At 39.9% G+C, this 27446-nt stretch overlaps 3 protein-coding genes across 4 annotated transcripts in view; 2 read left to right on the top strand and 1 right to left on the bottom strand.

Moving 5' to 3' along the window:
* Window positions 1–32: 32 nt before the first annotated feature.
* eif2b4 (eukaryotic translation initiation factor 2B, subunit 4 delta) lies at window positions 33–8672 on the top strand. Of its 2 annotated transcripts, none has more exons than XM_034162421.1 (13): window positions 33–114; window positions 1610–1647; window positions 1738–1912; window positions 2032–2232; window positions 2318–2400; window positions 3899–3990; window positions 4111–4225; window positions 5129–5205; window positions 5836–5938; window positions 6659–6786; window positions 6915–7092; window positions 8060–8240; window positions 8327–8672. In XM_034162421.1, the coding sequence occupies exons 1-13, from the start codon at window positions 93–95 to the stop codon at window positions 8524–8526; spliced, it is 1593 nt and encodes a 530-aa protein (XP_034018312.1). In that variant the 5' UTR covers window positions 33–92; the 3' UTR covers window positions 8527–8672. The 2 variants fall into 2 exon arrangements, with proteins under 2 accessions (XP_034018312.1, XP_034018311.1); XM_034162420.1 differs by having other exon boundaries at window positions 2029–2232.
* A 3466-nt stretch (window positions 8673–12138) lies between these two features.
* On the bottom strand, window positions 12139–19476 carry atraid (all-trans retinoic acid-induced differentiation factor). Its single transcript, XM_034162593.1, has 7 exons — window positions 19356–19476; window positions 19128–19261; window positions 14946–15014; window positions 14416–14487; window positions 14214–14335; window positions 12436–12536; window positions 12139–12354 (listed from the first exon to the last, which is right to left on the bottom strand). The coding sequence occupies exons 1-7, from the start codon at window positions 19446–19448 to the stop codon at window positions 12250–12252; spliced, it is 696 nt and encodes a 231-aa protein (XP_034018484.1). The 5' UTR covers window positions 19449–19476; the 3' UTR covers window positions 12139–12249.
* Window positions 19477–20739: 1263 nt separating this feature from the next.
* Window positions 20740–27446, top strand: part of snx17 (sorting nexin 17) — a 35284-nt gene continuing 28577 nt past the window's right edge. Inside the window, exon 1 of the mRNA XM_034162845.1 lies at window positions 20740–21451. Coding sequence (XP_034018736.1) covers window positions 21392–21451 — 60 coding nt within the window. The 5' untranslated portion in view covers window positions 20740–21391. The remainder of the gene's footprint in view (window positions 21452–27446) is intronic.

Below are 27446 nucleotides of genomic sequence, written 5' to 3'. Positions count from 1 at the left end.
ATCCTTGCCTTAACTTATCCACCAGGGGCGCTATAGTTCGTCATAGCGGTCGTTCCTGCAGCATCAGGGGACCGCGAAGCAGCGTCGTAAACATGGCTGACAACACACCATCGGGTGAGTTTTATGAGTGAATAAAAACTGCGTTTTGTCAAATTTTATAGGCTGTTCAGTTCATTTGCAATAGAAACATGGGCAAAATACTTTGCGCTTGTGGTTTTTAATTTCAGCCTTTTGTCGGGTTGTGTTCGAGCAATGTTAAGGTGCAGATTGTTGGTGCTGCTAGCGTTAGCACTGCAGCCAGATGTAGCGACAGCGTCGTAATGTTATTATTGCATCATCCCACCGTGAAAGCGTTTTAAAAATCAACAGAATGACCGGACGGCATTTATTATTATTATTATTATTACGTTCACACTATGTTGCGGGGATAATTGGAACTGTCCATGTCTGTGACTGAAATTGTTGGCATGATGCAAACCTCTGCAATTTCAGTGTAATAAGCTGGCTAACGACATTTAAAACTCATTAAAGAGGCCATATGTTACCACGTGATTGCAGAACAGTTCGAAATGTGTGATCATGGCTGATGCATCCTTCAAGGTAAAAAAAAAGAAAAAGGTTTAAGAGGCAACCTGATTATGTGTGATGTTTTAATGGAAATGAGCTGTTGCTTGCCACGCCCACTCTGACAGGTCTCATGTAAGTTTGTAGGCCCAGTTATGATGTTTCTACTTCCATTGTGCCTGGAGGATGGAGGTGACATAACTGAGCAGGGTCATTCCGTGTCAAATCAGCAAAGATTCTGCGGACAGCTCTCAGAATTTTGTAAACGTTTGGGGGATAGGATTCATAAGTAACCCCCAGAATGGTCATAATTTTGCACATCCTCTTGATTAGTGAGATACTCAAACAAAATTGCAGCTAATTAGGGACGAATTAAAAAGAAAAATCACAATACATATAAGTGCCAATATATACATTGAAAATGGCAACGATTCCCAAAATTTTGGTATTAAACCTTTTTGACAAAAAAATTGTAATTGAGACTTGGATGTTTTACAGTTTAAACACAAACTTTATTATAAGTAACTCAATATAACAGACAACCACTCTGATCACTCTGATTGAAAATTGGTCACTCTGATTGGTCCCTTTGCCTGTGTTGCTTGTCGCTAGGGGGTGATGGGGGTCCCATCCATGCTTGACCGCATTGTAAACAATGCAGAAAAATCAGCCTCTGCTAGACAAACTTTATAATTACACCATTTCAAACAGGCCAAAGTGCTTTTTCTGTAATGTTTATTCAGTAAGTGTTATTAAGTGTACATATCGGCAAGAATAACACTGATACCAATAGGTTTGTGAAAGGCTTATTTCGGCCAATATTACTGAGCAACATATATTTGACATGGAATGACCCTGCAGCTTTCTCAACAGTATGTGGCAGGTGGTGGAACTCCCCATTTCAGACACCGAGTGAAGTTGATACCTGCAGTGGTGCAATATTTCACAATCTATTTAATCTTGTTAGGGGATATCTTTAAAATCTAAGTGAAGAAGAAGTGGGTTTGACAAATATCACTGCTAATATAATCATGTTGTCTTACAGATGGACCTGCCACAACAGATGACGTGCAGCGCACAATGGTTTGTTGCTTAAGTTTTGTGAGTTTCTTGAAGGTTGTTGGTATAATCTGATTTACATTTGAATTGTTTGTTCCTCACTTTGCTTGGAAGAGTGAAGATAAAGAACTGACCAAGGAGGAGAAGCAGCGATTGAGAAAAGAGAAGAAGCAGCAGAAGAAAAACAAGGAGAAAAAAGATGCGGCGGCTTTCCAAGAAAATGAGAAAGAAAAAAAGCATGTCAGCTCTTCAGCTTCTCAGCCACTAACTCAGCCAGCATCACAGAAAGGTGGGTGCGCCATTTTATTTCAAGATGGGCAGCTCCTTCTCCCATCGGCATTTAGTGCTGGAGATGGTGCATGTTTTTACTAAGCCTCATCTTTTGTGTTGTGTCGCTCGCTTCAGCAGTGCCTCCTCCTGTAGTTTCATCATCTGCCTCAGAAAACCCCGTCCCCTCAGACAAACCTGCTAAGAGTAAAGCAGAGTTGAAAGCTGAGAGGCGAGCTCGACAAGAGGCTGAGAGGTCTTCCAAACAGAGTAAGAAGGGAGAGGTCGGACAGCAGGTTCCTGCCAGTAAACCCAAAGCATTACCCAATGAGCTGCAGCCAGGTAACGGAATTACCCAGAGATCTGTGATCTGATAATGTTAAGTCACATCTTACAGAACTCAGAACATCTCAGTCTGTACTTTCAGTGGTGAAGAGGCTCCCAGAACACGTCCAATTGGACAACCCAGACGTTTATAGGAAACTGACCAAGAAGTTGGAAAGGCAACAGGTTGGTGACTTTACCTTAGTCTGTTTCAACTCATCCCATTCAAAGCTATTTGAAACGTGGTGGCATTTTTGATTACATCTCAAAGCACACACCATATTTTAAAAAAGTTTTTTTGTTTGTTTTTTAACCCCTCAGAAGGGGTAGTGTAGTCGCCCTGGCGGGTGGGCATTAGGTGACATCAACAGTTGGATGGTTAGCACAACTGCTCTGGAATGGAGGGCCTGTGGTCACCAAACTTGCAGGAAAAGTGTATCCTGATACACTTTTCCTGTAAGCTATGTGACCCTAGACCCCTCCAACCTCAGTCAAGTTGGAAAATGGATGACCTTGATCTTGAGACCATGAAAAAATGACTCAGTCAGCCTCAAAGCAGTTCTGGAAAACTGTCAGGCACCTCAGGAAAGGGAGGCAGTTCTTAGTCCAGGGTGTGTTCAGCAGGGGAGGAGGGCTGCTAATCTGGGCTTCTATATGACCAAAGTAGGAGCTGTGTCTGCATCCTCTGCATTATGTCAGACCTGTTTCCGGTGGGTGCTTGACTTCGCCAGGGCTGCCCCTAATCATCAATCCTGTATTCGTGATGTTGGAAAGTATTTCAAGGCACAGTCAGGGACCAGAGGGTGTTCAGTTGTGTGACCTCAGTGTTGCATCTCTGCTTTTGGTGGACGATGTGGTTCTGCTGGCTTCAAAAGGCCGTGACCTCCAATACACACTGAGCAGGAGAGTGTGAAGTGACTGGGATGAGAATCAGCACCTCCAAACCTGAGACCATGGTCTGTCGGAAAATGGTGGATTGTCCCCTCTGGGTCAGGGGAGAGTTCCTGACCCAGGTGGAGGAGTTTAAATATCTTGGGGTCTTGTTCACAATTGGGGTAAGTTGGAGCGTGAGATCGATAGGTGGATTGGGCCACTATCTGATGTTTTACAGATGCTGTATTTGACCATCGTGGTCACAGTGTGTTGCCGTGACAAACCAGTGCATGCCATTTAACATGCATTTTGATGATGCAACATGCCAGACTTGTGATGTGCACGCAAAGTGGAGGATGCCAGCAGTGGAATTTGAACACAGCTTCTCTGCTTTACAGAAGAACTAATGATTATGTCATGACCTGTACAGCATTAAGTGCTTCCGCAACAATGCAAAGCATCATGTAAAAAGTCCATCATGAATTAAAATAAAACAAACAAAACAAACAAAAAAACTAAACTTTCTAACACTCTGAAAATCTATCCACACTTAAAAACAAGGCACAATGATGGAATATCCCACTTAATCACAGACACCCTCTTGAAATCTTAGAGCTTTTCCAAGGTGTGGACAGGGTTTTAAGCCGTGACCTTCTGGGATGCACATGTATGAAAGAGAGAACTGGGCTTTACTAGCATTCACTACATTTGACTAAACTGGGTTTTGAATTATGGCTGGTTGTCTTTTAAGCTCATGACTTCAGTTTTGTTTGAACTTGTTGACTGTAGGATATAATTTGCTGTATTTCAGATCCCAGTCCGGTCAGAATACGAGTGTAAAGTCAGCCTGTTTTCTCACCTCCATCAGTACAGTCGCAAAGTCCCTCTCACACAACAACTCAGGTAAACGGTCTCCAGTCCAGTAACCTTGAGGATTAGAGAACTATTTGATTAATTTGTGCCACTGTGCTTCAGTTGCATGGATTGAGTTTTAATTTATTCTTAATTTTTTGTCTGCTGCAGCATTCCATCTTCTGTGATTCATCCTGCTATTGTGCGGCTGGGCCTTCAGTATTCACAGGGCATTGTGGCAGGATCCAACGCTCGCTCTGTTGCCCTGCTGCACGCCTTTAAACAGGTCCCATCCCACAGTCCACGCCACCCTACCGTCCAAACATCAGTATTTAAACTGGCAGCAACCTCAGCAACAACTGAAAACTTAGGATGCATGTTTCTTTTCTTTGCTGCTTTGTTTGGAGAATTAAAGAACCAGTTTTAATGAAGCACATTGATGCTTGCCTGGAATTGGCATTACATTTTGGGAGGGATCAAAGAATTATCAAGTGAAATTTCTTCTGAGATTGACAGGGGGGTCCATAAAATTATGTTTGGTAAGGTTTGACATATTAGTCTGTGAGCCTGCAGTCAATTTTAATCTAATTTGTTTTCTCCTGAGGTGCCAAAACATCATGTTCTATATGTTACTTTAAAATGTATAATAACCTTCCCAGATTGGTACCTGTAGCCAGATAGGGGTAATTTAAGGTTCTCGAAAAGGAACTTGAAAATGCTCCAGTGTTGAAAAGTATCGCCTTATTTTTTTTTTTGTCTGATCATAAAGATTCCAAAAAGGATATAGTTTGGCCTATTTGTGTATATGTTAATGACTTATGCAGGAAATGTAAAAAAAAATGGGTGAAAGGTCATTCTGTTTGTGCTGCAGATTACATTTTTGGTCAAATTAAAGTTGCTTTGATTTTATTCAACAAAGTGATGCAAATAGTTGTTTGAGCAAAGAAGACTTAAAAATAAATGTGTTTGCACCATATGTAGTGTTTACTTAGTGGCAAAATCAGTCATAAGTCTGTTTGTTTGGGTTTTGCTTTTGTGATCAGGCGCATTCAAAACGATGTAGGCCACAGTGTACTGGGGCATTAACTGAAATTCACCTCTTTCCAGCCCATGGACATTTCCTGGATTATGAGGTTGTGAAGGACTTTAACTGTAAACTCTAAACATCCTGTCTTTTTATTTTCTTCAGGTAATAAGGGACTACACTACCCCTCCCAATGAGGAACTATCCAGAGACTTGGTCAATAAGTTGAAGCCTTATATCAGGTACAGTAAGAGTCACTATCTTGACTTAGAAGTGATTATTCCTAAATTCAGGTAGTTTTCCTCCCAGCTGTATGTGTATCTATCACATCATAAAATGATTCAATCCTGTGCATAAAAGTGGCCAGACGTCTCAACTATGAGCCTCTATGTCTCTTATCAAGCTTTTCCAGATCCACACCAGCTGCTGCTGGCATTCCTAATCAGCTCTACCTGCTTAATTGAATAATTGCTGGCTGCATGTGAGGCTGTTAATGTGCTCCAGCTGTGCGGACTGGCACACCAAATACAGCTCTGGAGTCCAAATCCTGAGCGCTACTCATTATTATTATTATTATTATTATCCCCCTGGTATAAAATGCAGGGGGAGGGTGTAATGTATATTAGCATGTCCGTCTGTCTTTTAATTTTGACTTGTTAGCGAGATCAAGAACCAGTTAACTGGTTTCGTTCATATTTAGCATAACGGTGTACTGACACTTTGTATTAGTAATTTGTGGGGACATGTCATCTCCCGATCACGCTTGTTGATAAATGAGACCCTTCAGGACTTTATGTCAAGCTAACTCATGGCACCAGACAAGAATGTAGTATGTGGGATTGCTAATTTATTTGTTGTTGTTTCTGTTGCAGTTTTTTGAATCAGTGCCGCCCTCTGTCAGCCAGCATGGGTAATGCAATTAAGTACATCAAGAAAGAAATCTCCAATATTCCCAGTCAGTGCAAAGACAAAGAGGTTAGTTTTCATGTTTTTTGCCACATTCCATATGCTGGAGTGGGTTTTTTTTTCTTGTCATTACACCCAGCCACAATTAGACTCCAAATCCAGCTTTCCAAAAATCCTTGAAAACTCAAAAGTCAGCAGCCTCATGCTTTAATTCGACCTCGTAAGGAGTGTTGGCTGCAGCAGTTTACTGGAGTTGCCATATACAATTTTTTTTTAAATCTGCTTGACAGAAATATTGGAAAATTATCACTTGCTCTTATGTTTTCTCTAACACTGCTTATGTTTAACCCATGTTGGCTCCAAACTGTTTGAGTTTAACCATTATGATCTTTAGTTTGACTTTTGAAAGTCACCCAAGTTCAAAGCTGATATGACCGCATGTTAAAATAATTATATTAACCACATACACATCATCTTTCATCTAAATAGTTTCAAAGCTCTTGGAATTATTTGTGTAAATGCATACAAAACAATACCACCCTATGGGCGCACAGACACCAAAGTTCAACATTGCCCCCTACTGACATGTCAATATAATTACTTTCCTTATACTGACCAAATAACCAAAGATGGTAGCTGCAGATCCACTGTGCACTCAAATAAATTAATAATAAAATTCCATATTCTGCTCCAATGCTGGTTTTGTCCACCTGACATAATAAAAAATCAATTTGTCAGTTCTGATTTTGGTGTTCAGGCTCTTTCTCACATCTCTTTTGCTTCATTTAGGCAAAGAGCAAACTGCAAAAGTGTATCGAGAGCTACATTAACGAGAAGATCGTCCTCGCTGCTGAAGCTATTGCAAAGTCCTCCATAGAAAAGATCAGTGATGGAGACGTCATCCTAGTTTACGGATGGTAAACTCGTGCCATTACAGCTCTTATAGTCTTTAAACTGACTTCAACATTTTCTTGCCCTGTAAAGACGTTGGTCTCCTTCATTCTTTGCGCTTACTCCTCTCCTCTTTGTTTTTTTTTACTGGTAGCTCATCACTTGTCAACCACATCTTGTGTGAGGCCTTCAAGAAGAAAAGGAAGTTTCGGGTGATCGTGGTAGACAGCAGACCGCGGCTGGAGGGCCGGGAGGCCCTGAGGCGCCTGGTCCAGAGAGGCATCAGATGCACCTATGTCCTAATTTCAGCCGTCTCCTACATCCTCCCAGAAGTAATACCTTCATACCAGCAGCTGGCGCACACATTAATGCTGCTGGAATCATTTTGTAAAATCATAAAGTTTTGTTGTTCTTCTGATCAACAGCTAAATCCTGGTTTGGATCAAAAAAAAAAAAACCTGGTGTTACTTTATCTACTTTTAAACACTTCATATATATATATATAACATTTTAAAATTATTTTATTCTAAAACTTGGTGTAATCTGGGAAATTTGATGCAGTCTGGTTTTATAGAGGGTAAAAAGGGGTAAACATGATTTAAATCTGTCAAGTTTATACTGTTGCGAATATACCAACAGATTTGGTCTGAAACATGTTTAAATCTGCTAAAATAGAGATATGGTTTTGAACTTTTAAATCCTTTCAAAACATGTTTTAAGCAGTTTAGAATCTGCTAAATTAAAGATAATGTTTTAAATTTTCTTTTAGTCCATCTTAAACTTGGTAATCTGCTAAATTATAGATATGGGTTTGAACACAAAGGATAGAGCGGTTAAACCTGCTTTTGAATCTTTTAAAACATTTTTAAATCAGTGAATCACCTAAAACTAGTTATCTGCTAAGAGTTATGCTTTTAAACCATTTGAAATGGCTTTTAAATCTCTTCAGACATATTAAACTGGTTGTAATCTGCTAAATATTAAATTTTTTTTAAAACTGTTACACCAAGGACAGTTCATTTATATGTGAAGAATTAGCTGGTTTTTAAACAGCTTTAAATGAATGATAAATGAGATCAAGCTGGTTTTATTTGTCCAACTGTCAGAAAGAGATTAGGATGAGAGTTTGATGGCAACTTCTTCTCCACAATTTTCTCACATTTTGGAGGCTAAATAATCCGAGAAAAAAGTATTTAATAGATAATAAAAAAAATTTCTGGTTAGTTACCGAAGAGTTGTTTGAATGTCAAAGTCAGATTTGACCAACACTGATTTTATTTCATTTTTTGTGCCTGGTAGGTATCGAAGGTCTTCCTTGGCGCTCACGCTCTGCTGGCAAACGGTTACGTCATGTCTCGTGTGGGAACGTCACAAGTTGCACTTGTGGCCAAAGCCTTTAACGTGCCTGTGCTGGTCTGCTGCGAGACCTACAAGTTCTGTGAGAGAGTGCAGACCGACTCCTTCGTGTCGAATGAACTCGGTACGAGGACACGCGGTGGCTCGCAGTCCGTTTTGTACAATGCTTGTCAAGTGACACGATCAAGACTATGTCTTGTCCTTTTTCAGACGACCCAGATGACCTCATTGTCAGCCGAGCAGGGACCACGCACCTGGAGCACTGGCAGCAGGAGCCCACGCTCGGTTTGCTTAACCTGGTCTACGACGTGACACCACCTGATTTTGTGGACCTGGTTATCACAGAACTTGGAATGATCCCATGCACCTCGGTCCCCGTGGTGCTGCGAGTCAAAAACGTGGACCAGTGAATGATCACAAGAATCTGAGCCCCCGGTGCTGGTTTCTGTCTTTGGAAGAGTTTGTGTGCACGAATGCTTGCATACTATGAAGAAGAAAGGAAACAAAAAGTGCTTTTAGCATGCAATAAATATATCTGAAAGGTCACAGGCTTTTTTTTTTTTTTTTTAAAGAGTCCACGTGCATTTTGTGATGGGATTGGATTCATTTATTTTCATGGTGTACTATAATTTTGGGTACAGACATGTCATTTGTTGTTACAACAGTGCCATTCCACCGTGGCGGTAACAGTGCAGTGCTACTTTTAAAGACTGATCTTACACAGGGTTCAAGTTAACACGGGAGTAAAACAAGAACTCAAACCATCAACATAACTCATTTTCAACAGCTTTTTGAAAAGTAAAGAGTGGACGTGCCATCACAGATGAGTCCATCTTCTCCATTTTAAACACAAAAACAAGAAGTATTGTGTTTGTCCAGATTAAAAGGACATACACTGAGGATTAACTGATTAAAATTTGGCAAATGCTGATGCACCAAATCAGTCAGCAAAGTAACTATTTTAAACTACCACTCGCGAGGAGAAACATGATACCCAGTGTGTGAGCAAACAGGAAAGTACAACCCCTGGCAATAATTATGGAATCACCGGCCTCGGAGGATGTTCATTCAGTTGTTTAATTTTGTAGAAAAAAAAGCAGTTCACAGACATGACACAAAACTAAAGTCATTTCAAATGGCAACTTTCTGGCTTTAAGAAACACTATAAGAAATCAGGAAAAATAATTGTGGCAATCAGTAACTGTTACTTTTTTAGACCAAGCAGAGGGAAAAAATACAGACTCACTCAATTCTGAGGAAAAAATTATGGAATCACCCTGTAAATTTTCATCCCCAAAACTAAGACCTGCATCAAATCAGATCTGGTCGTTAGTCTGCATCTAAAAAGGAGTGATTACACCTTGGAGAGCTGTTGCACCAAGTGGACTGACATGAATCATGGCTCCAACACGAGAGATGTCAATTGAAACAAAGGAGAGGATTATCAAACTCTTAAAAGAGGGTAAATCATCACGCAATGTTGCAAAAGATGTTGGTTGTTCACAGCTGTGTCTAAACTCTGGACCAAATACAAACAACATGGGAAGGTTGTTAAAGGCAAACATATTGGTAGACCAAGGAAGACATCAAAGCGTCAAGACAGAAAACTTAAAGCAATATGTCTCAAAAATCGAAAATGCACAACAAAACAAATGAACGAATGGGAGGAAACTGGAGTCAACGTCTGTGACCGAACTATAAGAAACCGCCTAAAGGAAATGGGATTTACATACAGAAAAGCTAAACGAAAGCCATCATTAACACCTAAACAGAAAAAAACAAGGTTACAATGGGCTAAGGAAAAGCAATCGTGGACTGTGGATGACTGGATGAAAGTCATATTCAGTGATGAATCTTGAATCTGCATTGGGCAAGGTGATGATGCTGGAACTTTTGTTTGGTGCCGTTCCAATGAGATTTATAAAGATGACTGCCTGAAGAGAACATGTAAATTTCCACAGTCATTGATGATATGGGGCTGCATGTCAGGTAAAGGCACTGGGGAGATGGCTGTCATTACATCATCAATAAATGCACAAGTTTACGTTGATATTTTGGACACTTTTCTTATCCCATCAATTGAAAGGATGTTTGGGGATGGTGAAATCATTTTTCAAGATGATAATGCATCTTGCCATAGAGCAAAAACTGTGGAAACATTCCTTGCAAAAAGACACATAGGGTCAATGTCATGGCCTGCAAATAGTCCGGATCTTAATCCAATTGAAAATCTTTGGTGGAAGTTGAAGAAAATGGTCCATGACAAGGCTCCAACCTGCAAAGCTGATCTGGCAACTGCAATCAGAGAAAGTTGGAGCCAGATTGATGAAGAGTACTGTTTGTCACTCATTAAGTCCATACCTCAGAGACTGCAAGCTGTTATAAAAGCCAGAGGTGGTGCAACAAAATACTAGTGATGTGTTGGAGCGTTCTTTTGTTTTTCATGATTCCACAATTTTTTCTCAGAATTGAGTGATTCCATATTTTTTCCCTCTGCTTGGTCTAAAAAGTAACCATTACTGACTGCCACAACTTTTTTCTTGATTTCTTATAGTGTTTCTTAAAGCCAGAAAGTTGCCATTTGAAATGACTTTAGTTTTGTGTCATGTCTGTGATCTGCTTTTTTTTCTACAAAATTAAACAACTGAATGAACATCCTCCGAGGCCGGTGATTCCAGAATTTTTGCCAGGGGTTGTACCAAAAATTTTTTCCTCAGTACTGCAAATTAGTAACAAACTTGAAACAAATTTCTAAATGTTCATTATTCCAGTCAGTGTTGGGTCTGTTTTTTTTTTTTGTATGGAGCTTGAAATGTGTCAGTTTCATTTTCAAATACTAAAAATTGGCTACAACAAATTTTACTCAAACACAAAGTATCAAAATTATTTTCCAACTGTCACTCATATTTTCCAAATTGTTCTGAGACTGAAATTAAGAATGCATGGTTGAATATACAACATCACTACATAGTTACTTTTATGTGATTTGGAGATGTGACACTATGTGAAATAATTAACATTAATGCCCAACTTTATAATGTTTAATACATATATATGTGTGTGAGTGTATAAATAAAATATTCAAGCATTAACATTAAAGCTGAGTTGAGCAGAAGTTTCAGTGGTCTCGATTCATACATGACTATTAAAACTGGTTTTGCTTTAAACAAGTAAAAATTTCCACATAGAAGTAATTATTCCTTAAAATGTGCTTCAGGACATGTAAATTGCACATTCAGTACGTTTTGCACAATTGGTTAAAAAAAATCTCAAACACTGATTAACGACCACTTCTAATCTACGGTCAGTGAAACATAATTTTATATATATATATACACATGTATATATATATATTCATTCATTGCTCGGCTTTTGCCAAAGTCTCGGCATGTAAACAGTAAAACAGTAAATGAAGATAAAGGAGTCCATCTCTTCCAGGTTAACGCCATAACAACCATAAAGACTCATTTTAGAACTCACCAAATTAAAAACCTATAACGAGGATATATATATATATATATATATATATATATATATATATATATATATATACATACACGTATATATATATATTCATTCATTGCTCGGCTTTTGCCAAAGTCTCGGCATGTAAACAGTAAAACAGTAAATGAAGATAAAGGAGTCCATCTCTTCCAGGTTAACGCCATAACAACCATAAAGACTCATTTTAGAACTCACCAAATTAAAAACCTATAACGAGGATCAACTAATTGTGTTGGCGAATTTTGATGCACCAGATCAACCCAAAAAGCAACTCTGTTTAGCTTGTGTAATATCCCACAGACCCGTCTGCCACTTACTAGACATCGACAGGCTTGTTGCAAGGAATAATCATGAATATATGCATGATGAAAATTAAGAGCAGGTGTGGCTGAAGCTACATGTTGCTTGTTCATTTTCTTTAATTTCCAAAACCTAGGTCTGATGGCCACCAATGTCACTTTTACTTGTACCCCCAAGTGTAGTGGTAATTATTAATGGAATTTAAAAAAAAAAAAAAAAAGTTGCTGTTTAAATCCATTTTCAATCACTGCACTATGAGTATACTGTCAGTTTTAAAAATTTTCCTTAATGAAAACACAAGCAGCCCACCAAAGGGAGCCTGCAGGGGGTCAGACCGGTTTGGCCTTACGCCTCTCAATGACCCACAGCAAAGATGAGATGACCAACGTAGACACCCCAAGAGGTACAAACACCAGGAGAGCTGGAAACTCCCCCTGTTGGATATAATAATATAGATTTTACAAAAATGACAAAGACAGTGGTGTCACTGAACTCAGACGTGTGAGTGAGCTGACCTCTCGTAAGCACTTGTATCCGTGGTAGTTGTCAGTGCAGCTGCACTCGAAAAAGCCAGGGCCATAGGGGGCACACAGGGAGTTCTGAGGACAGTTAGCAGCTGTGGATCGTTGGTTATTAAGGAATGAAAAGAGACGACAGAACTTTGCATCATTTGTGCACATCACAGTATATGGTGTATTGGGAAAGTTTTCACAGCGCTTCACTTTTTACACATTTTGTTATGCCACAGCCTTATTCCAAAATGGAGACATTTAAAAGTCTTACCCTCAAAATTCTGCTAACAAAACACCCCATAATGACAACATTAAGTTGTTCTTTTTATTTTTGCAAATATATTAAAAATACACTAAGAAATTTGTTGCTGCACCTTTGGCAGCAATTACAGCCTTAAGTCTTCTTGAATATGATACCACAAGCTTGGCACACCTATCTTTGAGCAGTTCTGTCCATTCCTCTTTGCAGCACCTCTCAAGCTCCATCAGGTTGGCTGGGGAGCGTCGGTGCACAGCCATTTTCAGATCTCTCCAGAGATGTTCAATCAGATTCAGGTCTGGGCTCTGGCTGGGCCACTCAAGGACAGTCACAGAGTTGTCCTGAAGCCACTCATTTGAAATCTTGGCTGTGTGCTTCAGGTCATTTTCCTGCTGAAAGATGAACCGTCACCCCAATCTGAGGTCAAAAGCACTCTGGAGCAGGTTTTCATCCAGGATGTCTCCGTGCATTGCTGCATTCATCTTTCCCTCAATCCTGACTAGTTTCCTAGTTCCTGCCACTGAGAAACATCTCCACAGCATGATGCTGCCACCACCATGCTTCACTGTAGGGATGGTGCCTGGTTTACGCCAAAGAGTTCAGTCTTTATCTCATCAGACCAGAGAATTTTCTTTCTCATGGTCTGAGAGTCCTTCAGGTGCCTTCTGGCAAACTCCAGGTGGGCTGCCATGGGCCTTTTACTAAGGAGTGGCTTTCATTTGAACACTCTACCATACAGGCCTGATTGGTGGATTGCTGCAGAGATGGCTGTCCGTCTGGAAAGTTCTCCTCTCTTCACAGAGGAATGCTGAAGCTCTAACCAAGTGACCATCAGGTTCATGGTCACCTCGATGACTAAGGCCCTTCTCCCCTGGTCACTCAGTTTAGATGGGCTGCCAGCTCCAGGAAGAGTCCTGGTGAATCCAAACTTCTTCCATTTACGGATGATGGAGGCCACTGTGCTCATTAGGACCATCAAAGCAGCAGAAATGCTTCTGTACCCTTCCCCAGATTTGTTCCTCTAGACAATCCTGTCTTGGAGGTCTACAGACAATTCCTTTGATTTCATGCTTGGTTTGTGCTCTGACATGCACTGTCAACTGTGGGACCATATATGTAGATGGGGTGTGTCTTTCCAAATCATGTCCAATCAACTGAATTTACCCCAGGTGGACTCCAACTAAGCTGAAGAAACATCTCAAGGATGATCCGTGGAAACAGGATGCACCTGATCTCAATTTTGAGTTTCATGGCAAAGGCTGTGAATACTTACATACACATGATTTCTTAGTTTATTTTATTTTTAATAAGTTTGCAAAAATCTCAAAAACCTTTTCACATTGTCATTATGGGGTATTGTGTGTAGAATTTTGAGGAAAAAAATTAATTTCATCCTTTCTGGAATAAGGCTGCAACATAGCAAAATGTGGAAAAGTGAAGCACTGTGAATACGTTCCACTGTAATCACTAAAACAATGAGAATGAAATGTTGCGTTCAAATCCCCAAGTAGGACACACTTACACAGCTGTCCAGTTTGGTTGCACATATTTTTCTGGCCTTCGCAAAGATGATTTCCGTCTTTAATTTCTACTTTATTCCAGGAGAAGTTGCCCCCTGGACACGGTATGTCTGCTGGTAAAATCCTTAAAAATAAATAAAGTGTGATGTCATACAAAATGAGCTCTGTTACCAAATATGTGACTGTTTGTAACAGGATACTTACAGGTTATTTAAATCAAGGAATCCTTGAAACAGTGAGTCACTTATGTTGACAATTGGATTGAGTGACAGGTCTCTGAAATGCAAAATGTTTATAAAGGTTTAAACAACAGTACGTATCCATGCAAATTAAAAAAAACAATGACACATGGTTGAGAATCAGCCCCATATGCCATTGTTGCCTTTGGGACCTGATGTTTAAAGGGTAATTTTGTGCAAAATTGCTTTTCTCTACTTTTCACAGTTGAATATACTTGATGTTTCATCTCTAAAATCCTACATTTCTATAATATTTGTAGTCATTCTGCTGCTATAAACAAAATGCAGGGGTGAAACAGCTCATTTTTTGCTCCTGTGACGTATGTCGCAGAAGTCCAAATCTGTATTTGCATAATTTGCTTTGCTACATTTACACATTATTGGTCAGCAGTCCACATAAAAATTGAATTTCCATTCACTTCAATAGGAATGAGCAAAAATATGCATAAATCTGACACACTGTAGCTTTAAAGAAATGGTATTATCAGTACGTACATTATTAAAGCTGTTGATGCTCCCGGAAGATCCTCAATCTGAGTTAATGAACAGTTTGAGAGGTCCAACCTGAGGAGCACACAAACATGTACACTTTAAATGTTGTAGAGTTGTACTTGTGGTACATCAATCAATCAATCAATTTTTTTTTTTATATAGCGCCAAATCACAACAAACAGTTGCCCCAAGGCGCTTTATATTGTAAGGCAAGGCCATACAATAATGATGTAAAACCCCAACGGTCAAAACGACCCCCTGTGAGCAAGCACTTGGCTACAGTGGGAAGGAAAAACTCCCTTTTAACAGGAAGAAACCTCCAGCAGAACCAGGCTCAGGGAGGGGCAGTCTTCTGCTGGGACTGGTTGGGGCTGAGGGAGAGAACCAGGAAAAAGACATGCTGTGGAGGGGAGCAGAGATCGATCACTAATGATTAAATGCAGAGTGGTGCATACAGAGCAAAAAGAGAAAGAAACACTCAGTGCATCATGGGAACCCCCCAGCAGTCTACGTCTATAGCAGCATAACTAAGGGATGGTTCAGGGTTACCTGATCCAGCCCTAACTATAAGCTTTAGCAAAAAGGAAAGTTTTAAGCCTAATCTTAAAAGTAGAGAGGGTGTCTGTCTCCCTGATCTGAATTGGGAGCTGGTTCCACAGGAGAGGAGCCTGAAAGCTGAAGGCTCTGCCTCCCATTCTACTCTTACAAACCCTAGGAACTACAAGTAAGCCTGCAGTCTGAGAGCGAAGCGCTCTATTGGGGTGATATGGTACTACGAGGTCCCTAAGATAAGATGGGACCTGATTATTCAAAACCTTATAAGTAAGAAGAAGAATTTTAAATTCTATTCTAGAATTAACAGGAAGCCAATGAAGAGAGGCCAATATGGGTGAGATATGCTCTCTCCTTCTAGTCCCCGTCAGCACTCTAGCTGCAGCATTTTGAATTAACTGAAGGCTTTTTAGGGAACTTTTAGGACAACCTGATAATAATGAATTACAATAGTCCAGCCTAGAGGAAATAAATGCATGAATTAGTTTTTCAGCATCACTCTGAGACAAGACCTTTCTGATTTTAGAGATATTGCGTAAATGCAAAAAAGCAGTCCTACATATTTGTTTAATATGCGCTTTGAATGACATATCCTGATCAAAAATGACTCCAAGATTTCTCACAGTATTACTAGAGGTCAGGGTAATGCCATCCAGAGTAAGGATCTGGTTAGACACCATGTTTCTAAGATTTGTGGGGCCAAGTACAATAACTTCAGTTTTATCTGAGTTTAAAAGCAGGAAATTAGAGGTCATCCATGTCTTTATGTCTGTAAGACAATCCTGCAGTTTAGCTAATTGGTGTGTGTCCTCTGGCTTCATGGATAGATAAAGCTGGGTATCATCTGCGTAACAATGAAAATTTAAGCAATACCGTCTAATAATACTGCCTAAGGGAAGCATATATAAAGTGAATAAAATTGGTCCTAGCACAGAACCTTGTGGAACTCCATAATTAACTTTAGTCTGTGAAGAAGATTCCCCATTTACATGAACAAATTGTAATCTATTAGACAAATATGATTCAAACCACCGCAGCGCAATGCCTTTAATACCTATGGCATGCTCTAATCTCTGTAATAAAATTTTATGGTCAACAGTATCAAAAGCAGCACTGAGGTCTAACAGAACAAGCACAGAGATGAGTCCACTGTCCGAGGCCATAAGAAGATCATTTGTAACCTTCACTAATGCTGTTTCTGTACTATGATGAATTCTAAAACCTGACTGAAACTCTTCAAATAGACCATTCCTCTGCAGATGATCAGTTAGCTGTTTTACACTACCCTTTCAAGAATTTTTGAGAGAAAAGGAAGGTTGGAGATTGGCCTATAATTAGCTAAGATAGCTGGGTCAAGTGATGGCTTTTTAAGTAATGGTTTAATTACTGCCACCTTAAAAGCCTGTGGTACATAGCCAACTAACAAAGATAGATTGATCATATTTAAGATCGAAGCATTAAATAATGGTAGGGCTTCCTTGAGCAGCCTGGTAGGAATGGGGTCTAATAAACATGTTGATGGTTTGGATGAAGTAACTAATGAAAATAACTCAGACAGAACAATCGGAGAGAAAGAGTCTAACCAAATACCGGCATCACTGAAAGCAGCCAAAGATAACGATACGTCTTTGGGATGGTTATGAGTAATTTTTTCTCTAATAGTTAAAATTTTGTTAGCAAAGAAAGTCATGAACTCATTACTAGTTAAAGTTAATGGAATACTCAGCTCAATAGAGCTCTGACTCTTTGTCAGCCTGGCTACAGTGCTGAAAAGAAACCTGGGGTTGTTCTTATTTTCTTCAATTAGTGATGAGTAGAAAGATGTCCTAGCTTTACGGAGGGCTTTTTTATAGAGCAACAGACTCTTTTTCCAGGCTAAGTGAAGATCTTCTAAATTAGTGAGACGCCATTTCCTCTCCAACTTATGGGTTATCTGCTTTAAGCTACGAGTTTGAGAGTTATACCATGGAGTCAGACACTTCTGATTTAAAGCTCTCTTTTTCAGAGGAGCTACAGCATCCAAAGTTGTCTTCAATGAGGATGTAAAACTATTGACGAGATACTCTATCTCCCTTACAGAGTTTAGGTAGCTACTCTGCACTGTGTTGTTATATGGCATTAGAGAACATAAAGAAGGAATCATATCCTTAAACCTAGTTACAGCGCTTTCTGAAAGACTTCTAGTGTAATGAAACTTATTCCCTACTGCTGGGTAGTCCATCAGAGTAAATGTAAATGTTATTAAAAAATGATCAGACAGAAGGGAGTTTTCAGGGAATACTGTTAAGTCTTCTATTTCCATACCATAAGTCAGAACAAGATCTAAGATATGATTAAAGTGGTGGGTGGACTCATTTACTTTTTGAGCAAAGCCAATAGAGTCTAATAATAGATTAAATGCAGTGTTGAGGCTGTCATTCTCAGCATCTGTGTGGATGTTAAAATCGCCCACTATAATTATCTTATCTGAGCTAAGCACTAAGTCAGACAAAAGGTCTGAAAATTCACAGAGAAACTCACAGTAACGACCAGGTGGACGATAGATAATAGTACATACTGATAACAACTGAGAAGACAATCAATGTAATCATCTAAAGAAGTTACACTTGTATGAGTTCACCAGTGTCTAGTTGGGAGTTGTAGTTCTCTAGGCATACAAGGTAGTAAAGGCCAGTATAAATACAGACCCCAAGCAGACCATTTGGGCACCATTAAAAGATGCCAATTATCAATGTGGTAGTTGTGCCCAGTGTAATCATACACATAAAACAAAGGACTTTGAACATCCTAAGACTGGTATCTCTTTTCCGATGAGGTGGTTTATCACGTGCAAAACCAAGAACATGATTTATATACTGACGTGCCTTTGTGACAAGGTATATGTTGGAAAACAACATGTTTAAAACAAAGGGATAAGTGAACATAAAAGTTCGATAAGCCAGGCTGATCCCAACTACGTACCTAGTAACTTGTCATTTTACAGAATGCACTCACACCGTCTCTTCGCTTTGCTTTCAGGATATGGAGCAAGTGAAGTTGCCCAGAGGAGGCAACATTAATAAGAGATTGTCCCAAAGGGAACTGTTTTGGATATACACATTGGGCTCATTAGATCCTAGAGGTTTAAATGTTGACTTTGATGTGAGTGCTATGTTGTCAAACCCTTTCTGGTAGAGGTGGGCGGATCGATCCTAATGTTGATAATACCGATACCAACGCTGGTATTGATATTGAACGATCCTCGTGTAAAAAGGTCGATACTCAAGCTTTTTTTCTTCTCCCGCATGCACTGACTGCTGCGCACATTGTGATAATAAAGTATTTTGTTGTCACATACAATGTTTGGCGAAATCTATGAAGTTTAAATATGAAAAAGTATCGGTATTGGTATCGATATCAGCGATCCTGGGCCTGTATTTACTTGGTATAGGATCAATACCAAAATTCCCGGTATCGCCCACCTCTGCTTTCTGGACTTATCCCCTATAGACTGTTCTGAGGAACTGCACTATACGATGGCTTGTCTGATGTTTGTACAACTTCTCTGCCTGGTTTGATCGTGTTCTGATTTTATAGTTTGTGTCTTTTTAAATTATTATTCATTGCATTGCACAATATGGCAAAAATTCCTACCCGATGATGCGTTCACCGTCAAAGTTGCTGTCGTTTCTCAAACAGCAGCGTCCTTTTGTCCGACCCGCGGACGCGTCGCAGAATTGACCCACCGCGGAGTCATTTACGACCGAACCACGACACCAACCGCATACCTGCAAACAACAAAAATAAATTGGGAAAAAAAAATGGTAATAAGAAGCACGTTTATCGTTTCTACTAAAAACTACAACAACTCCCAACTCTTACCTGCGGCTCAGTCCGTTGGGAACTCGTGTAAAAACATAATTTAAAAATTAAAAGCAGAGCTCCTGTTTTCAGCTGGAATCTCCCAGCTGTCATTGTTGTCGACTGAAATCATGTGACCAGACACGATGCAGCTCACGTGACAGGAAGTACAACCCAAAAGAAAAAAAAGATGTAGGCTTGTAGGCGTTGGTAATTTTCCATTTTACTAACATGTACATTCGTGTGTAGCGTCAGTACAACATTATTGTGAAAAGAAAAGAAAAAAAAAGAATTGGGATAGTTTAATATTCAGAACTTTTGTTTTCCCCATAACATTTGCACATTCACAATTATCAAAAAAAAAAATAAAAAAAAAAAAAAATCGCAAAATAATTACATTATTATGACCCCGGAGCCACAGTGACGTTTAACAGTGATTTTCCTGCAACCATGTTAATTATTTCAAAAATATATTTGAAGATTTTTCTTCTTTTTAAATGTTATTATATTCTTTGACTGCTTTCAAAAAGTGACCACAATTCAATATTCATAAGTACAAATGTTTAGGGGGGGGGGGGGGGGGGGGGGGGGGGGGGGGGGACAGCGTTTTGTCGAGGTTGAAATACAAATTTGAATCCATTAAAATCACAAATGCAAACAGTTTCTTACTTAAAATGTGCTTTAACTAACCCCACAGCTTGCTTTTGTTTCTGATCTTTGAATGCTTTTTGTATATTTTGTACTATTTATAACATTACATTGAGAAAAAAATTATCCAAAGCACTTCACCCATAACAACAAATTATTATTGTTACTGTTATTTGTACTATTTATTGTTATTACTATTAAACCTTTCTTAACAAAATGTGCATTTAAAAGCGTATTTATGCATTTTTTCATAATATATTTACATTTCAATTCGATACTTTGTCATTGTCATAATAACAGAGTTATAAATAAAGGTACAAGCATGTAATTACTGTAGAATATATATATATATATATATATATATATATATATATATATATATATATATATATATATATATATATATATATATATTATTATAATATATATATTATAATATATAATATATATATTATATATTATATTATATATATATTATATATTTTATTATTTATTTATTTATTTATTTATTTTCAACAACGCTTTTGACCGGCTTGACCATAGACGTGATCCGAGGGGGGCATTCAAGATAAAATACACAGCAATAAACCTTATTTGTGCATTTCTTGTATTGTTATTCTTTTTTACATATTTATATTTATGCTTTAAAACGTATGAGTAAAAATCTTTGGTGTAATTCGTTGTTATTTGGGGGATTTGTTAAACGCTGCTACTGCTCACTGCCACCTCCGCTTGAAAAGGAGATGGTTCGAACCAGAGGGGTTGTTGCAATATCTCTTGATGGCTCACTATATTACGTTGGACACATAATGGCTTTATGGCGCGGGTATAGCTGATTTTTTTTTCTATTTATCTCACCTTTTATCGACGCCTTTTTTCAGTCTGAATTTTTTTTTTTTTTTCCTTTGCACATGTCGGGGGCAGGGGAACAAACGGAACCACAGCAAGTCTAACTGGTCCCCTTCATGTTTCGGTTCTGTGCGACGCAGCAGTGGGCTTTGCGGTATCCAGCTGCGGCTTTTAAACTTTGTTTTTTTTGTTTTGCTTTTTGTTTTTCTACAGGTGAACTAACTGTATTTTGTGCGTTTTGTCACCGTTCATACAGTGAGTGGTTGCTACCGAAAATTTTGGACAAACGTGGGGAAAATAGTTCATGTTAACGCCAGCGGTAAAGGTGTAATTACTTCGCACTTCCAAACATGGCTGCTCCGTGGAGAAAAGTTTAACACTGACGTGGAGAAGTTTCTTCCCCCCCCCCCCCCCCCCCCTTTTTTTGTGTGTTTGCCGGTTCGAGTCCAGGCCCTGGTACCGCTTTACCCCCGAACTCCATCCCGCCGGGGAAGAGTCTCCTCCTGCTCCTCCACAGTGGACTTTTTGTTGAAGTGTTCGCCGTAATACGGAGATAAAAGATGCATTTTTCCATCCCCGAAACCGAGGTTCGATCGGGAGAAAATGGATCGACATATGTGGTAAGTACGACTTTGTTTTTAGGTTCATTAAAAACACCGGTTCTAGCGGCTACACATGTCGAACTGTCTTAGTGTGGAAACGATTAATCGATAATCGATTAATCGAACGAGGAAAACAATCGCCAGCCGTTTCTGCAAAAATGCGAACGAGTGGGTGAGTGAGTGAGGAAGAATGCATCATAGCCATCTTTGTGTAGGCCTTAACTCAAAAAACAAACAAAAACAACCATTGGTGTCATCTTGTACATGTTTGACTTAAAAGAGCCGAAATGGCAACAAACATTCAAATCCGGTCAACTTCAATACAACACGAAAAAGTTTTTTGAAATTTTTGTAAATTTATTAAAAAACAAACAAACTAAGAAATCAAATGCTTTGTTGATGCACCTTTGGCAGCAGTTACAGCCTCAAGTCTTCTTGAATATGGTGCCACAAACTTGGTGCACCTATCTTTGGGTAGTCTTGTCCATTTCTTTTTGCAGCACCTTTCAAGCTCCATCAGGTTGGATGGGGAGCGTCGGTGCACAGCCATTTTCAGATCTCTCCAGAGATGTTCAGTCGGATTTAGGTCTGGGCCATTCAAGGACATTCACAGAGTTGTCCTGAAGCCACTCCTTTGATATCTTGGCTGTGTACTTAGGATCATTGTCCTGCTGAAAGACTAACGGTCGCTGCAGTCTGAGGTCAAGAGCGCTCTGGAGCAGGTTTTCATCCAGGATGTCTCTGTGCATTGCTGCGTTCATCTTTCCCTCAGTCCTGACTAGTCTCCCAGTTCCTGCTGCTGAATAACATCTCCACAGCGTGATGCTGCCACCACCATGCTTCACTGTAGGGATGGTGCCTGGTTTCCTCCAAACACGACGCCTGGCATTTACCACAAAGAGAATTTTGTTTTTCATCAGTTTTGAGAGAAAACAAAGCTTTTAAAAAAGATTGTCAGTTATTAAATTAGTCGCAGACTATTTTGATATTCAACATAATCGTGATGAGTTGCCTAATCAGGTCTCTATGAGACCTGAGCTTATCTTTGAATTCTGTGGTGTGAAGAGTCCACAACTTCTCCCGGATGGGACACCAATCTGACCCAGGTTATTTCCCCAGCTGAGGCAGTATCCATTTACAGCTGAGTGCAATGAGACAATGAAAATTAAGTGTCTTCTCCAAGGGACAGACAGAATGAGTGGGATTTGAACCCAGATATATATATTGGCAGGCCAACTCCTTATCCACTGAGCTACCTGCTCATGGTATTATTGTAAATTACCCGATTAAAGGGTTCACAATTGAAAATGTTTTTTTGTTTACCTTTTAAGCATTAAATGTAGTTGGGTTTTCTACTTATTATGGTCAAAGTCCCACAATTTCATGTCTATTACATATGTAAAGGAAGTCTATCAAGATGCTTATATGATCTGACATGCAGAGGTTGATGAGTTTGTTGATTCAAGTACTTCACAAAAGATTTGCTACCACCAATACATACTGTAGTATTTTTTTTTTTTTTTTTTTTTTGGTGTCCCCAAAAAAACAGAACCCATAAAAATCTGCTTGAGGTTTCTTCCTCTATATCGTCAGAGGGAGTTTTTTCTTACCACTGTCACCTGTGTGCTTGCTCTAGGGTTTGTTAAAGTTAGGTCTTACTTGTGTGAAGTGCCTTGAGGCGGCTTTGTTGTGATTTGGCACGATATAAACTAAATAAATTGAATTGATTAAAAATTGTAATAAATTCCACAAAAGTCCAGCAAATATCTTGAAATTAGCTGGATATACACTTCAGTCTGTGTACGATCATTCCTCAAAGTTTCTGTTATCTTGGTCGCTTTGCATAAAAGTCATGTTCTTTCAAATTATGCTCCAAAATGTATGATTTGTTGGCAAAGTAGGCCTCCAGGCAAAATGTCTTTTCCTTGGTTGACCAAGACATGTTGGGAAAGACGATTGGAACAATTGAAAAATTGTAGGATTTATTACAATTTTTATGGATTCTGTTTTTTGGGGGGAGGGGGGCACCCCTACTCCAATATACTAGTTGCTAGCACATACGGGGGGGAGTCACCCTGTATGTGCTAGCAACTAGTATATTGGACTAGGGGTGCCCCCCCCAAAGAAAGGCTGAAATGAGATATATACGTGTGTGTGTATGTATGTATGTATGTATGTATGTATGTATATATATATATATATATATATATATATATATATATATATATAATTTCAGTCTTTGTGTCTGTTAGATAGTTATCAGACTCTGAAATATGAGCAGCTGGACTCATTTTCAATGGTTAATGATTTAACAACAAGCACGTGGGGTGCATCGCATCCTTATATGTTCCCCTCATGAGTGTGCAAATATAAAAGCAAAATGGACTCTACGTGAGTTACTCGTGGTGTAACAATTAACTTTTAATCATTCAGTAATGAGAGAGTTCCAAAAACATCTGCAACATCTGTTTTTTTTTTTTGTTTTGTTTTTTTTTGCATGTCACTCACATGTCCCCCATGTACATATATTCCAGCATTAAGGGAGAGAGCAATTCTTTTATTTGCATTAGAAAACACTTCTGTCTTCAGAGTTCACGCTACTTCCAAGAAATTCACGGTTAGTTTTGGACTGCGCCACAGTTGAGCTCATGGTGTTTGCTTTCCTTGTGCGTTGTTGTTGTTGTTGTTTAAAGCTGTAGTCCTATCATTAAAAGTCTGCAGTTTCAGCATTTCAGGTGAGTTATCTAGTGCACGCACAGCCTGTGCTGTCATGTGGACTTTAAAGACCTGGCGTTCAGCAGGCGGTCCCGTGACTGTTATTGTGACCTTCCTGTGAAGAGCCCATAGGAAGGGACTTTACTTGATTATAATGCTGACAGAAGACGTGTGTACATTGGAACCAATGTGCTGCAGAATCCGCAGTGTTTGCACAGGATTATACAAAGTGTCAAATACTGCAGTTCTTCTTTTTTTTTTCTTTTTTTTTTTAGTGGGGCTATTGTTGTTTAAGCACAAAAAGAGACTGCTCATACTTTACAGTAGTTAGTAGATCTAATTCTTTCAGGTTCCCCAATTTTTAAAGGATGTGTCTTTGAGTAACAGAAACCTGTGTGCTGCTGTATTTGATAGTGACTCATTTAATGGGGACGAGGAAACTAATTGATTTTGCAGATGGTTGTTTGTTTTTACACTTTTGCCAAGTTTGCCAGTTTACTGCCTGCATGTGGAATATCATATATTAATGGTAGTATTATATATTCATTTTTTTCAATTTATTTTCATTTATATAGTGCCAAATCACAGCAGAGTTGCCTCAAAGCTCTTCACACAGGTAAGGTCTAACCTTACCAACCCCCAGAGCAACAGTGGTTAAAAAAAAAAAAAAAAAAAAAAAACTCCCTCTGAGGAAGAAACCTCAAGCAGACCAGGCTCAAAGGGGTGACCCTCTGCTTGGGCCATGCTACAAACATAAATTACAGAACAATTCACGGACGAATATACAAGAAATGCTATTGGCGCACAGGACGGGAGGATCACCAACACAAATACAACTCCCATCTATAGATGGCGCTGCACCTTAAACAGAGAGAAAAAACAGAATCAGGCATCAGAAAGACAAAAAATACTGTATAATTTGCCAGCATTAAACAACAAGAAAAACAGAAATACTAAGGTGATCGCCGGCCACTAGCCCTAAACTTCACTAAAAGACACAGAATTTAGGTAAAGTTGAGGCCGCACCCCGCTCCAATTTCTAATAAAAGAATTAAGAGTAAAAAGCGTAAAACAAAACTGTACCAGTATGCTAGCCATATGAAAGGGAAAATAACTGCGTCTTAAGTCTGGACTTGAAAATCTCCACAGAACCTGACTGTTTTATTGATGCAGGGAGATCATTCCACAGAACAGGGGCACGATAAGAGAAAGCTCTGTGACCCGCAGATTTCTTATTCACCTTAGGGACACAAAGTAGTCCTGAGAACATAAAGCCCGGGCCGGTACGTAAGGTTTAATTAGGTTAGCAAGGTAGGGAGGTGCCAGTCCATGAATAAATTTATAGGTTAGTAGCAGAACCTTAAAATCTGATCTCACTGGGACAGGAAGCCAGTGAAGAGATGCCAAAATGGGTGTAATGTGGTCGAACTTTCTGCTTCGTGTCAAAAGTCTGGCTGCAGCATTTTGAACCAATTGCAGACCCCTAATGCTAGACTGCGGTAAACCAGAAAATAGAACATTGCAGTAGTAGTCCAATCTGGAAGAGATGAACGCATGGATCAGGGTCTCAGCATCAGCCATAGATAGGATGGGACGAATCTTCGCTATATTTCGCAGGTGGAAGAAAGTAGTCCTAGTAATATTTCTAATGTGGAGGCCAAAGGACAATGAAGGATCAAAAATTACCCCAAGGTTCCTCACTTTGTCAGTGTGATGTATAACACACGAGCCGAGGCTGAGCGTTAACTGGTCAAATTGATGCCGATGTCTCACTGGACCAAGAACCATCATTTCAGTCTTATCAGAATTTAAAAGTAGGAAGTTTCTAGACATCCAACTTCTCACTACTGCAAGGCAATCTTCAAAGGATTTTATGTGAATGAGATTACCAGCAGTTATTGGCATGTATAACTGAGTATCATCTGCATAGCAGTGAAAGGTAATCCCAAAATGCCGCAATATGTTCCCAAGGGGTGCTATATAAAGGGAGAAAAGCAGGGAGCCTAAGGCAGACCCCTATGGAACCCCAAATTTCATGTCACTAAAGCCCAGGTTACACAGACGGTTTTGTCCGCGGGTAGTACGTAGACCGAAGTTTGCGGTAGTTCCGGCTGTTTTCGCGGTGGAAAGGGGCGGAGCATTTCGCCGGCATTTTGATCGCCATAGTAGCCGCAAATACGCGGATAAAACGCCGCTAAATCCGCCGAATAAAGCGGAGTTTTGACACCGTAGCATCCGGCACACGTCAGGCAACGGAGGTTAATGCTCAGTTCTATCCTTTACAATCGCAGGTTAAGATGCACGTGAGAACGGCGGTGTTCTGCTGCCGCCGATAATGCCCTGTGTACCGCTGGATTTATCCAGGCAAATCCTGCGTTACTCCAGGAACTTTTGCTTATAGGCACCGCCCCCAGAGTGTAATAGGCTGAAGCAGCTGTCAGTGCAGGGGGAGGGAGTGACAGGGAGCTCACCTTTCAGCCTTTTCTGTTCTCTCTTTTTCCCCTCCTCAACGTGTTGCTCGTTTCCACCACAGGGCTACCCCTGAACCAGACCTCTTGGTAAGTCCTTGCCGCTGCCAATTTTATTTTAGGAGGTATACTGGAGCTTCTCTGCAAAAATATCTGGAGCTAGCCGCGAGTGAGAGACCTGCATGCAGCGCGCTAGCGTTTTTATACTGACCGCCGCCTATCGGCCGTTTGGAACACCATTAGAACAGCGTACTGTCTGCTAGCGCCGCCGTTTTGTCTGCCTCTGTCACCGGTTAAAACGCCTTTGAGTACACCGATGTGGGCTCTATCGCCGTTTTACACGCCGTTGGTTAGGGATACAACGCCGGCCGCCAATTACGGCGGTGTAAACTGCGGCACTACAGGAAGGGGCGGGATGACACGGTGATTAAAAAGTATCAAACGCTGTTGTTTGCGTTGTCTTCGTCGTCAGGCCACTTCTCCAGGAGCGCTCCCGGAATTATTCGACATGTTGAATAATTTTTGCGACGATTCCCAGTGATGCCGGAACCAAACCACGCCCCCGTATGCCGGCGTTAACTACGGCATTTGATCCCTAAAATGGCCCGGAGGGGGCAAAATCTCTGCCGTGACGCTTCCGGGAGAGTTTACCATCTATGTGTAAACGGGGCTTAAGGTTAGAGGTAGTGTTACTGTACAAAACACAGTGAGAACGACTGGTCAAGTATGACGTCAGCCATGCAAGGGCACTCCCAATAATCCCAAAATGATTTTCCAGCCTGTCAAGTAGAATATGATGATCCACTGTATCAAATGCAGCAATGAGATCT

The sequence above is a fragment of the Thalassophryne amazonica genome, chromosome 21 (assembly GCF_902500255.1).
Source record: "Thalassophryne amazonica chromosome 21, fThaAma1.1, whole genome shotgun sequence".
NCBI classification, from domain to species: domain Eukaryota; kingdom Metazoa; phylum Chordata; class Actinopteri; order Batrachoidiformes; family Batrachoididae; genus Thalassophryne; species Thalassophryne amazonica.
Note: the sequence above shows the minus strand (reverse complement) of the source record. Positions and strands in the feature narration are given on the sequence as shown.

Excerpts from the sequence above, each read along its gene's own strand:
- eif2b4 (XM_034162420.1), top strand. The coding sequence starts at position 93 with ATGGCTGACAACACACCATCGG. Across the intron at positions 4,226-5,128 it reads TGCTGCACGCCTTTAAACAG|GTAATAAGGGACTACACTAC; the intron begins GTCCCATCCCAC and ends TATTTTCTTCAG. Across the intron at positions 5,206-5,835 it reads AAGTTGAAGCCTTATATCAG|TTTTTTGAATCAGTGCCGCC; the intron begins GTACAGTAAGAG and ends TTTCTGTTGCAG.
- atraid (XM_034162593.1), bottom strand. The coding sequence starts at position 19,448 with ATGACAGCTGGGAGATTCCAGCTGAAAACAGGAGCTCTGCTTTTAATT. Across the intron at positions 19,262-19,355 it reads CCCAACGGACTGAGCCGCAG|GTATGCGGTTGGTGTCGTGG; the intron begins GTAAGAGTTGGG and ends TGTTGTTTGCAG. Across the intron at positions 12,537-14,213 it reads CAACCAAACTGGACAGCTGT|CTGCTAACTGTCCTCAGAAC; the intron begins GTAAGTGTGTCC and ends AACGATCCACAG.